Source organism: Etheostoma cragini, chromosome 22, assembly GCF_013103735.1.
Source record: "Etheostoma cragini isolate CJK2018 chromosome 22, CSU_Ecrag_1.0, whole genome shotgun sequence".
NCBI lineage: Eukaryota > Metazoa > Chordata > Actinopteri > Perciformes > Percidae > Etheostoma > Etheostoma cragini.
The window spans coordinates 11,390,959-11,403,972 of NC_048428.1; the positions used below are offsets into that span (position 1 = coordinate 11,390,959).

General features: G+C 39.9%; 2 protein-coding genes across 8 annotated transcripts in view; one reads left to right on the forward strand and one right to left on the reverse strand.

The window, feature by feature from the left end:
- The window catches only part of LOC117938308 (choline-phosphate cytidylyltransferase B-like), a 17,054-nt gene extending 5,548 nt beyond the window's left edge, over positions 1 to 11,506 (forward strand). For 3 of the 6 annotated variants that reach the window (XM_034862833.1, XM_034862834.1, XM_034862829.1), the window contains exons 5-8: positions 542 to 620; positions 720 to 862; positions 1,171 to 1,359; positions 1,546 to 3,599. In XM_034862833.1, the coding sequence (XP_034718724.1) occupies positions 542 to 620; positions 720 to 862; positions 1,171 to 1,359; positions 1,546 to 1,770 (636 nt within the window). In that variant the 3' untranslated portion in view covers positions 1,771 to 3,599. Of the gene's footprint in view, positions 1 to 541; positions 621 to 719; positions 863 to 1,170; positions 1,360 to 1,545; positions 3,600 to 11,450 lie in introns of those variants that run through there. The other 3 variants (XM_034862831.1, XM_034862830.1, XM_034862832.1) reach the window with 3 other exon arrangements.
- Positions 3,686 to 12,682, reverse strand: pdk3a (pyruvate dehydrogenase kinase, isozyme 3a). Of its 2 annotated transcripts, none has more exons than XM_034862836.1 (12): positions 12,309 to 12,682; positions 10,361 to 10,502; positions 10,173 to 10,244; positions 9,286 to 9,470; positions 9,115 to 9,204; positions 8,692 to 8,769; positions 7,365 to 7,441; positions 7,134 to 7,235; positions 6,942 to 7,049; positions 6,687 to 6,800; positions 6,116 to 6,236; positions 3,686 to 4,313 (listed from the first exon to the last, which is right to left on the reverse strand). In XM_034862836.1, the coding sequence occupies exons 1-12, from the start codon at positions 12,409 to 12,411 to the stop codon at positions 4,279 to 4,281; spliced, it is 1,227 nt and encodes a 408-aa protein (XP_034718727.1). In that variant the 5' UTR covers positions 12,412 to 12,682; the 3' UTR covers positions 3,686 to 4,278. The 2 variants fall into 2 exon arrangements, with proteins under 2 accessions (XP_034718727.1, XP_034718728.1); XM_034862837.1 differs by having other exon boundaries at positions 6,049 to 6,236.
- Between the last annotated feature and the right edge of the window lie 332 nt (positions 12,683 to 13,014).

Below are 13,014 nucleotides of genomic sequence, written 5' to 3' on the forward strand. Positions count from 1 at the left end.
GGTTACTGTAAACTGTGCATGAAATATCAGGGGATGCAATCACCAATTGTCAATAGTAGTTACCTATCGTTTCAGCACTAAGCTCTATCTATCTTTCTATCTAATTCAATTCAATTGACGTTTTAAATTAAAATTGTTTTGTATTAAATGATTCATTTTGTAATCTTATATAGTCTCATCTCATTCAGTCTAGTTCCTTTTCACGCTCCTTTTAAATGAATTGATGAATATTTCATTTCACTGCACTGACAACAGAGCAGTCAACCTATTATTGGAAACATTCTATATTACATCAGTAAAGAAACATGATGTCATGTGTAGCAATGAGGTCAAACCCTCAGTAGCCTTATGAATAGCTCTTAAGGAGGAAACTCTAAGCAAGGGACTTTTAGCATCAGAACCCCTAGTGGTAAGACACTTTTATGTGGAATGCAAAACCCTTTTCATGTACTAGTTTAAGTATGTATACTTTACATAAATCTAAACTACTGTTAATTCACATCAGTCTGCCATACAGTCATGTCCTTTTCTCTTTTCTCAGATCGATTTTGTGGCTCACGATGACATCCCATACTCCTCAGCAGGAAGTGAGGACGTTTATAAACATATTAAGGAGGCAGGTTAGTGTGTGATAATAGGAAGATTAAATAACTTGTGCATTTTCTCTTAGAATATACCTTGAACAGTTTTCCAATTTTTTTTTTGTATGTATGTGCCAGGGATGTTTGTGCCTACACAACGGACTGAGGGAATCTCAACATCGGACTTGATCACAAGAATTGTCAGAGACTATGACGTCTACGCCCGACGCAACCTCCAACGTGGCTACACGGCCAAGGAGCTCAACGTTAGCTACATTAACGTAAGAGCAGGATCAATTATTCATATCACCATGATGGTATAATGGAAGACATCTCTGTTTGCAACTACCTATTGCAAGATATATAAAATATGCAAATTCACTTTTCCAGCGAAGAACATTTAGCATAATTGATATGACACCAACGTTTTTATATTTTGTGTTTGACTGGAATTAATTGGTTGAAATGGTTTCTACTCCACTTACCATTTTTAACGAGACAGGGTAAAAAGACTCATTTTGGATTGAAGGTCTGGTGTTTATGTGTAACACCGACATAATGGCTTTTCCTCCACATTTTATCCCCTCAGGAGAAGAAGTACAGGCTGCAGAACCAAGTGGACCGCATGAAGGAGAAGGTTCGCACGGTCGAGGAGAAAAGTAAACATTTTGTTTACCGTGTGGAGGAAAAGAGTCACGACCTCATTCAGAAGTGGGAAGAGAAATCCAGAGAGTTTATCGGCAACTTCCTAGAACTTTTTGGCCCTGATGGGACTTGGGTAAGTACAGTAACTCATTGAGAGAGTTAAAAAATAACCATCATCATAAGCATTGTCATATTTTTTTCTTTTGTCATCTTTCTCTATATTGAAGCTTTGTTTGTGAGAACAGACAGTATTTGATATTAAGAAGGGCTTTTTGATGCACGGACCTTTTTTTTCTTTTCTCTCTTTGTCCATAAACAGAAACAGGTGTTTCAGGAGCGCAGTGGACGAATGCTGTCCTACGCTCTGTCTCCCCGAGAGTCGCCCTGCAACAGTCCTCCCCGCGAACTGTCCCCCCTGCGCTCTCCCTCACCCCCGTCTCCGCCCGCCCGCTGGCACAATGCACGGCCCTCACCCCCAACCTCCCCCAAAGGAGCATCTGCCTCTATAAGCAGCATGAGTGAAGGTGATGAAGATGAGAAGTAGATGGATTGTTGAACACACACACACACACACACACACAAGTCCACACACACGTCCACATACACATGCTGTACACACAAACACACTTCACTCATAATACACTGCCTGAGAACTGTTCACACACTCACACACACACACAAACACATATACTCTGACAAACACTGGCTGGATACTGGAACATTTATCCTCAAAGAAGTTGCTAATATGCAAGGCAGATGTGGATCATGGGAAATGAAGTTCTGTGCCGCAGTGCTAAGAAGCCATCGCTCTCTCTGTGGTCCAGGCAACCAAGCAGACAGGTGAAAGAGAACGAAGAGAAGGATTTATGTACACAGTGTGGCATATCCTAAGAAGATCCAGAATGCTTTGTGGCATCTTTCGAGAGGATTTGCGTTGGATTGTCCAGTGCTTATAGAGACTGTCCAACAGCCTGCTCACAATATCACCTGATTGTTTAATGTCCTATTCTGTTTAGTTTAGCTTTTTTTTTTTTAGGATGCCAAGATTTCGTGTAACTACTGTAACCACTAGATGTGAATAGGCACAAAGTTACAGAACATTGTGTTTGATGTTCAGTTTAACCGTACATGTGAAAAGACAGGAACTGGATTTATTCTCCACAAAGTCATTGTGCTCTTGTTAAACTGAGAGATAGCACTTACACTGCACACTCTTGCTTAGCAGAGGTGATGTTTTGGACAGCCTCTTTGCACTAAAACATATAATCAGTGCTAGTTTGCACCATTTTAACCTAAATGGTTAGCAAGGAATATAGATATGTGATCCACAATTATTAATTCACTTCTTCCCACGATACTGATATGACCACTAATACAGAATAAAATAATCCCTCAGAAAATCATAAGACATTAAAATAAGCCAGGGGAATAGCAGCCTGTATGATCCTGAAATAAAACTGAAATGATTGGTGGGGGGGGGAAGCTTTAGTGAAAGACGACTGATCTTGGGAGGTGGTTTTCATCACCTCAGTTGTACAGCTTCTAATCATTTTAAAGGTCATGTAAAGAAAAATAAGTTTTGAAATGAAAATGGAAATAGGTTCTGTCATGAAGTTAGACACTAAAACAAGCCCCTTTACTTCTGAGTCTTGGACTTCACCTGTTGATGGTGATGAGATAGATTAAAAAACAGCCTTCATTTATTAGCTTCTTGAATGTAAACTGAGTCAATGAGGCAACACCTACAGTAGAAAGTACATGTAATCACTCTAATTTCTGGTCACATGCCATACAAACACACAAATCCTTCATAATCACAATCCTTCAGTAGGCCACACAAATATCACATCTCGCAGTAATCCATCAGCAGAAACATTTGGGGATTTTCTGCATTAAAAAAGCCATGTGTTGTTGTTTTTTGACAGTATGCCATGTTTTATCATCAATGTTTAGCCGACATTCCTGCTTTTTGGAATTTGATGTCAGCTGTTAATCAAATCCGGCAAACTTGGAGATACAGCCTTTCTTAATAGGACTCTGATGATACTTGAAATATACAATTATTAAAGCCCTCTAGGTGAACTGTCAGTTCCTAAAAAGCCAGATCATCGCCCTAATGTTTTATTTGCTATTATTGGAAATGTACGTGATAACTTTATTTTCATTTTTGCTCAGGTCTACTCATTCATGTCAGGCAAGAGCAGACCTCTCTTCCACCCAAACAATACAATAAATACCCCAATGCAATGTAGAGACCTAATGTCCTGTACGCACTACATGTTAATCTGCACTATATGGACAAACTTTAGACATAGTGTGTCTTTTTTTATTTTTTAAATGTCAATGTTCAAACGGCTTGATATGTTAATAAATCCAAAAAAAGCTATAACTGAATGTGAATTAAAAGTGCATTTCACCTTATCATCATCAAATCACAAGATGCAAAAACATAATCACAGACACAACAACAGTTTTCTTTATTGTCGGGTTTGACAAGCTGATCTCATGCTGAATCACATCATAGAGACTGTTCTATCACTTTTTTTGGTATATAGTTGCATTTGTTTGCATGGCCACCTCCGCAGTGAGGAGCTCATGCAAACATTAATACATTTGATCAAGCTGGAGGTACAGTAGGATGGAAAACAATCACTCCACACTGGCTGCATGAACAGCACATTACTAGTTCAATACACTATATTTTCTAATATACCAGAGGAACAGAGACAGTCTTTACCAGTAAAGGTTGACAACTACAGAAAATTAAACCTTGGGCCTCCAAATCATACAACTGGAATTGAAACTTTGACAAAGGTGTGAACTTTGCCAACAGTCTGTTGAATGTAAGTATAACTGATGGAAGGTGGTAAACTGAGTCATCTAAACCAAGAGGACTGTTGCCTCTAGCGTTTAAATTTTCCTTACAGTAGGTCTGTCACCACGTATCAGCAAGACTGGCAGGTAACGAAGGCATTGGCAGTGAGGAACTCTTTCAGTGAGGCTGAAAAGCGGAGAACCTACAGGACATTGGTCGCTTTCCAAAGTGAATTCTTCATTTACGCTCCTTTCTTTTCACATCAGATGGAGCTAAAGGAGATGAGAGAAGGAAGTCATTTAGGATTATTGGAATTCTTAACAAATAGTTTGGGACCATTTTTGATTTAGACGTGGTCTCTGAGATGATTGTATAAAACTTATTTGAAGAAAATATGTGTATGTGTTTGTGTGTGTAGGTTTAGTAAAGTGCATTAACAAGTTCCTAAATGGATTTTCATTTGACAAACATCTGATTTGTAATATTTCAGTATCAAGAGGTTGCAGGGATTAGTGGCTCCTTAAACCACGTGGAATCTCCCCTGCTGGCTTTTCCAAACACTGCTTGATTTCCTTATGTTTACATAAGAAAAATGAGGTGGACTCTCCACACACTTTTAGAAATAATTAGAGAAAAGTAATTTAATGATCACTCAAAGTAATGCTATTTCAATGTCAAAGCAAAAACAAAAGGTATAAGAAAAGCAGTTCTTCAACAGTGTCCCTGGATGAAAATAAATGTAAACCTGTCAGGTATTAATTCCCTCTGCATTTTCACTCGTGACAATAAGTAACAAAAAAAGCACATTTCAAAAACTTTGTTAAAACTCATTCAGAAGACTATTAGTATTAGTGATACGACAAGTGAGATACAAGGCTGACTGGATGAAGCACAGTTCAAGTCCAAGCTGTGAGCATGTTGCGTGTCTATATCCACCGTGATGGGTCTAAAATGTTTGCGGGGTGAATTGTAAAAAGAATATGTAATACTTTGTTTCCAGTTTTATGGTCCTTGTCAGATGCAACAGGTCCCTTCCTCTCTGTGAGGGATCTACAATACATCATGCTGGTGTAGTTGAAGCTACTAAGCATCTTACAGATTCTCCTTTGGTCCTTTTTTGTTAAATCAGGGTGCAGAGCTGGCTTGCAAGCAGAAAAGACTGATGAGGTTCAGTGCTGTGTCTGTGGGTATTGTCAACTTCTATGTGTGAATTGGTAAAATATAAACAAACAAAAAAACGTTCTTTCTCTAACATTCTCCCATAATAAATTAACTTCAAGTTCCGGTACAGCCTTTAAGGCGGAACATCAAATAAGTTAGAAGTAAGGCTTCCTGTCTTTGACGTAAAAGAAAACTTATAGAGCTTTGAAAAATAATGTTTCTTGATGCATTGCTTCTTATACTGTCCCAAAAAATATGTATTGTTTTTCTCATCTAAAGGCAATCCTGTCTTTTCCCAATGGCTTGAATGCTAAACAAGTCTTTGCTATGCCAATGACACACTGGCCTAATTGTGCGTTCAGTCAAAAGTGTCTCCCAAAGGAAGCAAATGAAACCGCGTCCTCTTTCCATTCGCAGTGAAACTCAAACCCCCTGACTCTGCTTGTCTTTGAGAGGGAGAGAACAGAATACAAGCCTTTACTGATGGTGAGAAAGACACTAAATCAGCAGAGCTTGGCTTATTCAGCCACAGGGAGCGGTGGCCTAGTCAGCAAAAGAGGAGCCAGGCCAAAACTGTGTGTGTGAGACAGAGGAAGATGTGATGGTGATGCAGAGAATTTAGCTCTAAGTAATGGCCAGATAGAAGAGATGAAGATTCACAAGTTTCACCTGACTAAATGACAGCGGTGATCTATAAATCCGAAAAGGTTCATTTTTAAACTCCACTGGTAATGCCACAACAATGAAAGCTACGCTGATGAATGTCATTGCCGTTGGGTACAGATATACAAGGGCGTCCCTCTTTTCCAAAGCTGATCTTAAACCAAGGGCAACCTTTCATCGTACATGCACTGAGCAGAGGGCCGGGTTAGTGGGCTCGGGCAGAATTATCGGGCTTTGTATTTGGACTTGCTGGCATCACGCGGCTCTTTGCTGGGGTTGCTCCAGTCGTCCGCCTCGGGGCTGGTTTTATAATGTCGCCATGCTGACTTGTTGAAGACAGGCAGACGCTCAAAGGACTCGCTGGACAGGGCCTTTAAATGGAGGAACAAAAACACAAAAGCCAATAAGAAGTCACAGTAATTCATCTTTGAAGGAACAGTTTTGATGTTTGGTTCCTTGCCAAAAACTTAGATGATGTTAAATATTAACACCGGAGCCAGAGAAGATTAGCTTAGGTTAGCATAAAGGCTAGCAGCAAGGGGAAACAGCTAGCTGACACTGACGCAGGTAGACTAGCTGTTTAGCCCCTTGCTTGCAGTCTTCATTCTAGCTAAGCTGAGCCAATCATCTCCTGCATTTAGCGTTATACTTAAAAGTGACAGATGAAAGTGGTATTAATCTTAAGGCAAAAAAATAAATGGAATGACGGTATTTCCCAAAAGTGTCAAACTATTCCTTTGAAGATTGACCTAGCTGAGTTCTGTTGTTGGGAGACAGAAAAACCATCACAACATGCTCCACATTTGACCATATCACTTTACCTTCAGATAGATGACAGCGTCGGTGCCAACGCCCTCCATGGAGTAGAGTTTCAGGTCCCCCTGGAAGTATCGGGCATAGAGCCTAGAAATCGGCAAACCGTAGCCAAAACCAGCCTGAATGGGGGAGGGAGAGTGACACAATTTAATTTCCCCTATGTCATGCCATGTATTACAAATGTACCAACTAAAAAGGTTTGAAATGTGGTCACCAGGGTCAATACTAATTTGTTGGTATGTATGTGTGTGTGTGTGTACCAGTGGGACAGCTCCTGGCTCCAGGCTTGGTGTAGGAGCAGTGGAGTACATGTAGTTAAACAGACGGTCTATCTTCCTCAGAGGGACACCTCCTCCTCTGTCGCTGATCTGATGAAGAAGACACGTGGGTGAGATGGAGCGAGAGACCACACGTTTGTCTGATTTTTTTTATGTACCTTTGTGTTTATTTACCTTTATAGAAAGATCCTCTTTACCCAGAGTGACTTTTGCCTTTACTGGTGGCAATGCCTCTTCACTGTTCTCATGAAGCTCTACTGTGGCTCTCATTGAGTTCTGTCAACACAGAGTTAATGAACTCAGCAGTAGTAAGTATTTATAGAATTATGGTCGCATTGCAATTTAATTACAATTAAAGGAGCGTTTAATTAGTTAAGTTCCTGCCACAGAGGCTGCACTGCTCACCTTGAAGAGCTCAAACAGCATGTGGAACAGATGGGAGGGCACATACACTGCCTGGATGGGCTTTTTAGGGGCCTTCACTGGAAGACAAGATTGAAGAGGGGGGGGGGTAGATCACACAGAAAGTTGGTCCTTTTGAAGTTAATAAGATGGCAACATTGTGATCATTAGGGGCCAGTTGTTCAAAGGTAAGCTGATTGGATTTTGATTATCGGCCTGGATCAAATCTTGAAAATGGGTTGTTCGAAAGGGAAAGAAGGAATCTGAAATCAGATTAGATCAAGAATCCAATCCTTTGTTTGTGTTGTTCAAAACTTGTCAGTAGGATTACGATAACTTTGATAAAAAAAAAAAACAGGATTATCCAGATCCCAACAGGGGGTAGGATTTCAAGATGGATGGAAGAAAATGTAGTAAAACTTAAAAATGATACTTTTGTATAATTTAGTGTATAAACTTTTATTTACATTTTGCACTTGACTTGAGTAACCGTTGTAACAGTGATAAGTAGATAAAGTAGACATGGGCTACCAATTAGGCTATTCAGTATAGTAAAGTAAAAATAAAATACAAATAAAAATGATCTTGTCCCCATGAAACAATCCCCCAGATTTTAATAACAAACAAAAATGTTATATTCTATTTTTCTGTCATTCATCACAATTAATTAATATTAAAAAAACAATCATTAGAGATGAGCCTGTCAAAAGTAATTTATGGTCTCTCCTCCTCAGATGAAGAACATTCTTTATTTTGTTAACTATTGGACTTTTAGCCTTTTTTTTAAGACGTTTTCAAAATATCCACAATGTATTTGTTAATGTAGTTTAGTTTTTTATTTATTATGGCTCAGATGAGGGGTCATAAAAGAAATTATGAATGGAAGTAGATGTTTATGTTATTTTTGTGTTTTGTCTCAAAATAAGAAACACTTACAGTGACCCCATGCTGGCTCTTCTAGCTGTTCTTTACATAACTGGTAAACCACATCGTGAAATGTTGTCCCATTTAGAGCACTGGTAATCCGTATTTGGTAATCTTGAAAACTGTGTATCTGGATCAGGGTGACCCAGTCCAAGGTTGCTTTGAAAAACCGGCAGAAAAGTAAAATGGATTACCTGATCCTGAATAGCAAAAAATATAATTTTCTAAATCTGGATCATTTTGATACAGATTAAATGTTTTGAACAACTGGCCCTACAGGACTAAATCTGGACTCCAGAGCTGCACCAATAGGCAGAGAGAACACATTGCTTCACTACAGCTGCCTGACAGATTACAGGGGGAAAAACGGTTGAATGTACGGAGAAAAAAATTAAACAACTCTTACTGTTGAACTCTTCAATCTTCAGCTCGGGAGAAGCCAAGTAGTACTTCTCACACAGCATCTTGGCTGTGTCGTAGGCATCTGATAGAAAAAGGGAAACAAAACAAGTCAGGGTCGAACGAGCAGAAATCATTGTTAGCAGGATGATAACGTTGCTTCTGTTCCTTGCTGGGTCGCTGAGAGTGCAGCTTGGAATCCACGCTGCTGGAAATGAAAGTATTATTATTGAAACGCGCTGACGAAGCAGATGAACTTGTTTAATTTGTGTCACTGCTGATAGTTTCTGGTGTGATATAGCTCCAGTTTCCATAAGTTGTTGTTCAAATATTTGCAAAAAAAGCAAATAAAAAGGATAAACCCATAGATAACCAAATATTCTCCCAGTAAAAAGAGTACAGTGCAGTGGTCTGATGATTTTAAACTCACCACTGACAACTTCAGCCACGCTGCAGGTGGGATCAATGCTGCCTATGTGTTTGGGATGGGCAGGGTTGGTGTCGTTACCAAACAGGAGAGCTGCCAGAAAAAACACAGAAACACAAGTGAACTTGCTACTACGATAGATCCAAATAAACCAAACAGGTTTTTGAGACTCACTGTGCTGGTTGATGAGCATGCGGAAAGAGATGCGGTTGGTGTAGAAGCGGTCAAGGAAGTACTGGATGTTGCTGCTGATAAAGGGGTCAAAGCCAAACTTCTCCTTGTACTCGATGACTCCCTGAGCCATGGTGGGAACCACGTCGTTGTGACGGTTACGGATCTCAATCAAGAGCTCCAGGAATCTTGGACGCATCAATAATATCATTTTAAGATGAGTCAACGAGGTTGAGGCTCATGAACATATTTCTATCATTATTTTTTGGGGCATTTTTAGGCCTTTATTGAAAGGTCAGCTGAATAGATTAAAGGGGAGAGAGGGGGGGGGGGGGGGGGGGGGGGGGGGGGGGGGGGGGGGGTGCACAACATGCAGCAAAGGGCTGCAGGTCTGGAGTCAAACCCACGCCCGCTGCGTGGAGGAGTAAACCTCAACATACGGGCGCCCGCTCTACCAACTGAGCTGTCCGGGCCCACATATTTCTATCATTTAATTGCTTGACAGTCTCTTATGTTTTTGCTATTTCGGAGGCCAGAAACAAGTCCAGACAGGATGAGTACAAAGGTTAATACCACCGTTTTTGTTTGTTTTTCATTTCCAGTGTACCAAACAGATCTTGGAAGTTTGTTCTCTAAACAGATGGCCTTATCCAAATTCTGGTCTGTGTTTATGAGTCACGTGTGGCCGTTTATCTCACGGTCATGGTTACAGCATGAATACACACCGTTACCTGTGCAGTCAGCACAGATTGATGCACGCTAAGGGGATTATCTGCACTGGACTCCGTACATAAAGTCCGTATGAAACAGCTGGGTGGCTGACAAAGCTGTACTTAAATAGACAAGCTTGCATTTATTATAAATCATTAATGAAGGCAATATCCACTCACTCATTCAAAGCATGAGGGTCCTCTGGCTTTCTGTTCTCATAATCCAGCAGCTCCACGAAGCTCTGCATGTACCTAATAAATCAGAGGTCAAAGGGTAACTTTTACACACACTTATCAAAACTACTTCTACTATAAACCTTATCGTCCGGAAGCAATATAAAGTGTATTAATAAGAGGAAGTGTCTCACCATTTCTGCACCAGTCTGATGGACGGCTGGCTGAGCAAGTTATCTGGCAGCAGGTTGACCTCTCTCATGGTGTTGGCGAGCCGCACCGGCAGCTCCTTACGCAAGAACATGTAGGAGGTTTTTTCACAAGCATTGTCCCTGCCTAAAGAAAAAAAATCCAAATAATATTTGTCAAAGCTGCACCATTAAATGAGACAGGACTATGTGGAAAGTCTGGTTGAGTTTTCACTCGTGCGAGTGAACTTTTCCTGCCAAGAAACATTGAAAAACACTCAGGAATTCAAAATTCCCCTTTCCTCTTTTAGTTAACAAAACCACCAGACCTACTATACAATTGATATCAAGCCTTAAATATTCCTGAGAAGTTTTGTTTTCATCCTGAGACAAAAAAAATAAAATAAAGGATTTTAGATGTAAAGTTCTATACCAAAGTGACTGGTAGACAGGGAAACATACCGGCTAACACAGCTCAAATGTAGGCTGTATTCAATTTCAATTTGCAACCTTTAATATGATACCTTAAACTCTAACTGACATGCTGGAATCATTTTTACTGCCCACCAACATTAGCTTGAACTATACAAGGAAATCATAAATCTAGTTACGCAATAGAGTCATGGAGAGGTTAGGGGGGATTTCTGTTGCAGATCTAAACGTGAAAAACGGAATTACTCTGGCATGTTAAATGTCTTGCTCATAAATGACTATCACTTTGCAAATTTTTTACTTCTACCCTCTCCAACCAAAATGCTATTTACGGTACACGGGCCAGCCAGAATCACATAGAAAAATGTGGAACCTGTTAACCCACAGCAAAGAAAACCACTGGGGAAAGTGCCTTCTGAGTTCTTACAGCTTCTCCAACAGAGAAGACACAGTAATATTGTGTTTTAGTTTCTTTGACTAGATGAACTGGCAGAATGAAAGAATATGTACAATCATCTATGCTCAAAGCTGATTCTGCAATATTAGGGATGGGCTCTTAAGTTATAAAATGGGGCTCTTAAGTTATAAAATGGGGTAATGAAACCACCAAATACTGACTCAGCCTTGGAACAGCACACAGGTACACACACATGCAAGCAAGCAGGCACACACACACACACACACACACACACACACACACACACACACACACACACACACCCTGCAGCTGCTGACGGGATGATGTTTCATTTATTCCTTTCTGAGGCATACCTATGGCCTACATATGGTTGGCCTCTATCGCTCTTCATGAACAATTACTAGGAAATTACTAAATCCTTGCTGTTTTTCATACTACAAAACAATTGACGTATTTTCCTGTACTTGCACATCCAATGTACAGTTGTGAGAACAAATTACGTAACAGAGATGACTGTGTTTAATCAGAGATGGATTAAGAAAAGCCTTGAGTTGGCTACCAACACTGTCATCTTGCGTTTCAAGTCTCATGTTAGAGTCTGGCACAGTTATTGAGTCTACATGCAGAGAGAGAAAACCACTGCAGATACAAAGAAAGAGCCTTTAAAAAGTCCCTTCATGTAACTTTCATTTGTGTAATACTACACTACAATGACCCAGGCTCTGAAATCAGCTCCTAAAGATTGAAATACACCTTAAAAAGATCATTGAAAAGCAATTTACAAAGTGGGGTGCCCATCAGCCACTGCATACGAGTTGGTGACCCAGTCTGAGTGAAACTACCAGCATGAAATAAGCAGTGTGTCCAGTGTCCACATAGCATACACACCTGCAACAGAGAGCTGTCATGCAGATCCATTAGTGCTGTTTAGGGGGTCTTAAGTGAAGTAAACACCAAGTCAGACGCCGCATGTGGTAATAACATAAGTATAATGTTTCATGACAGCTCATACTACTACTATTAATAACAAATTAGAAATGAACGGTGGACCTTAATATGTAATTAATACAATTATAAAATACAAGGCCCCTGATTTCTACTCACCAAAATCCAGAAACTGCTTAATGGAGAGCGGGGACGGCGAAAATCTGGAGTAATACTCGATTTTGGTGTTAATGTTTTTTAGCAGAGACACGAAGATCCTCATTTTGAATTTTTATTGATGATGCCTGGATGTGACCGTGATAATGAGATTTAGAAAAAAGACAAGCATTTCAGCCCCGCCGGTAATGCTGAGAGCCACACGGTGTCTCATTGGCGTCCACATTTGTCCCAGTCCGTGGGTTTCCAGAGGACACCAAACCAAAAGATGAATAAATGTCCATAAGGAAACAGATAGAAGACACACAGTATGTTCTTAAGAGGGCTTCCTGGATCTACATTGCTGAACACAGAGAGGAACTCAATCTTGTGAAGCTAGTCGGAATCTACCATTGAAGTCCGGTTACGGATTTCAAAATAAAACAACAAGGTGTCCAACGTCTATAATGGCTTTATTAATTAACGATATTGATAGATTTATAGATACATTATAACCCATTATAAGAAAAACGTTTGAGATGCCATGTTTTGAAAATGTATCTTGCGTGTTAATCCTCCCAAAAACACTTGCTCTCTCTTTATTGTGTATGTATTTTCATCTCTAAACTTTAATTCACAAACAATTACGGGAATTTATCAAGGGTAAGACAACATGTCAACATAATAACATGCCAAAAGTTTTACAAAAATACATGTATGGTACAATAAA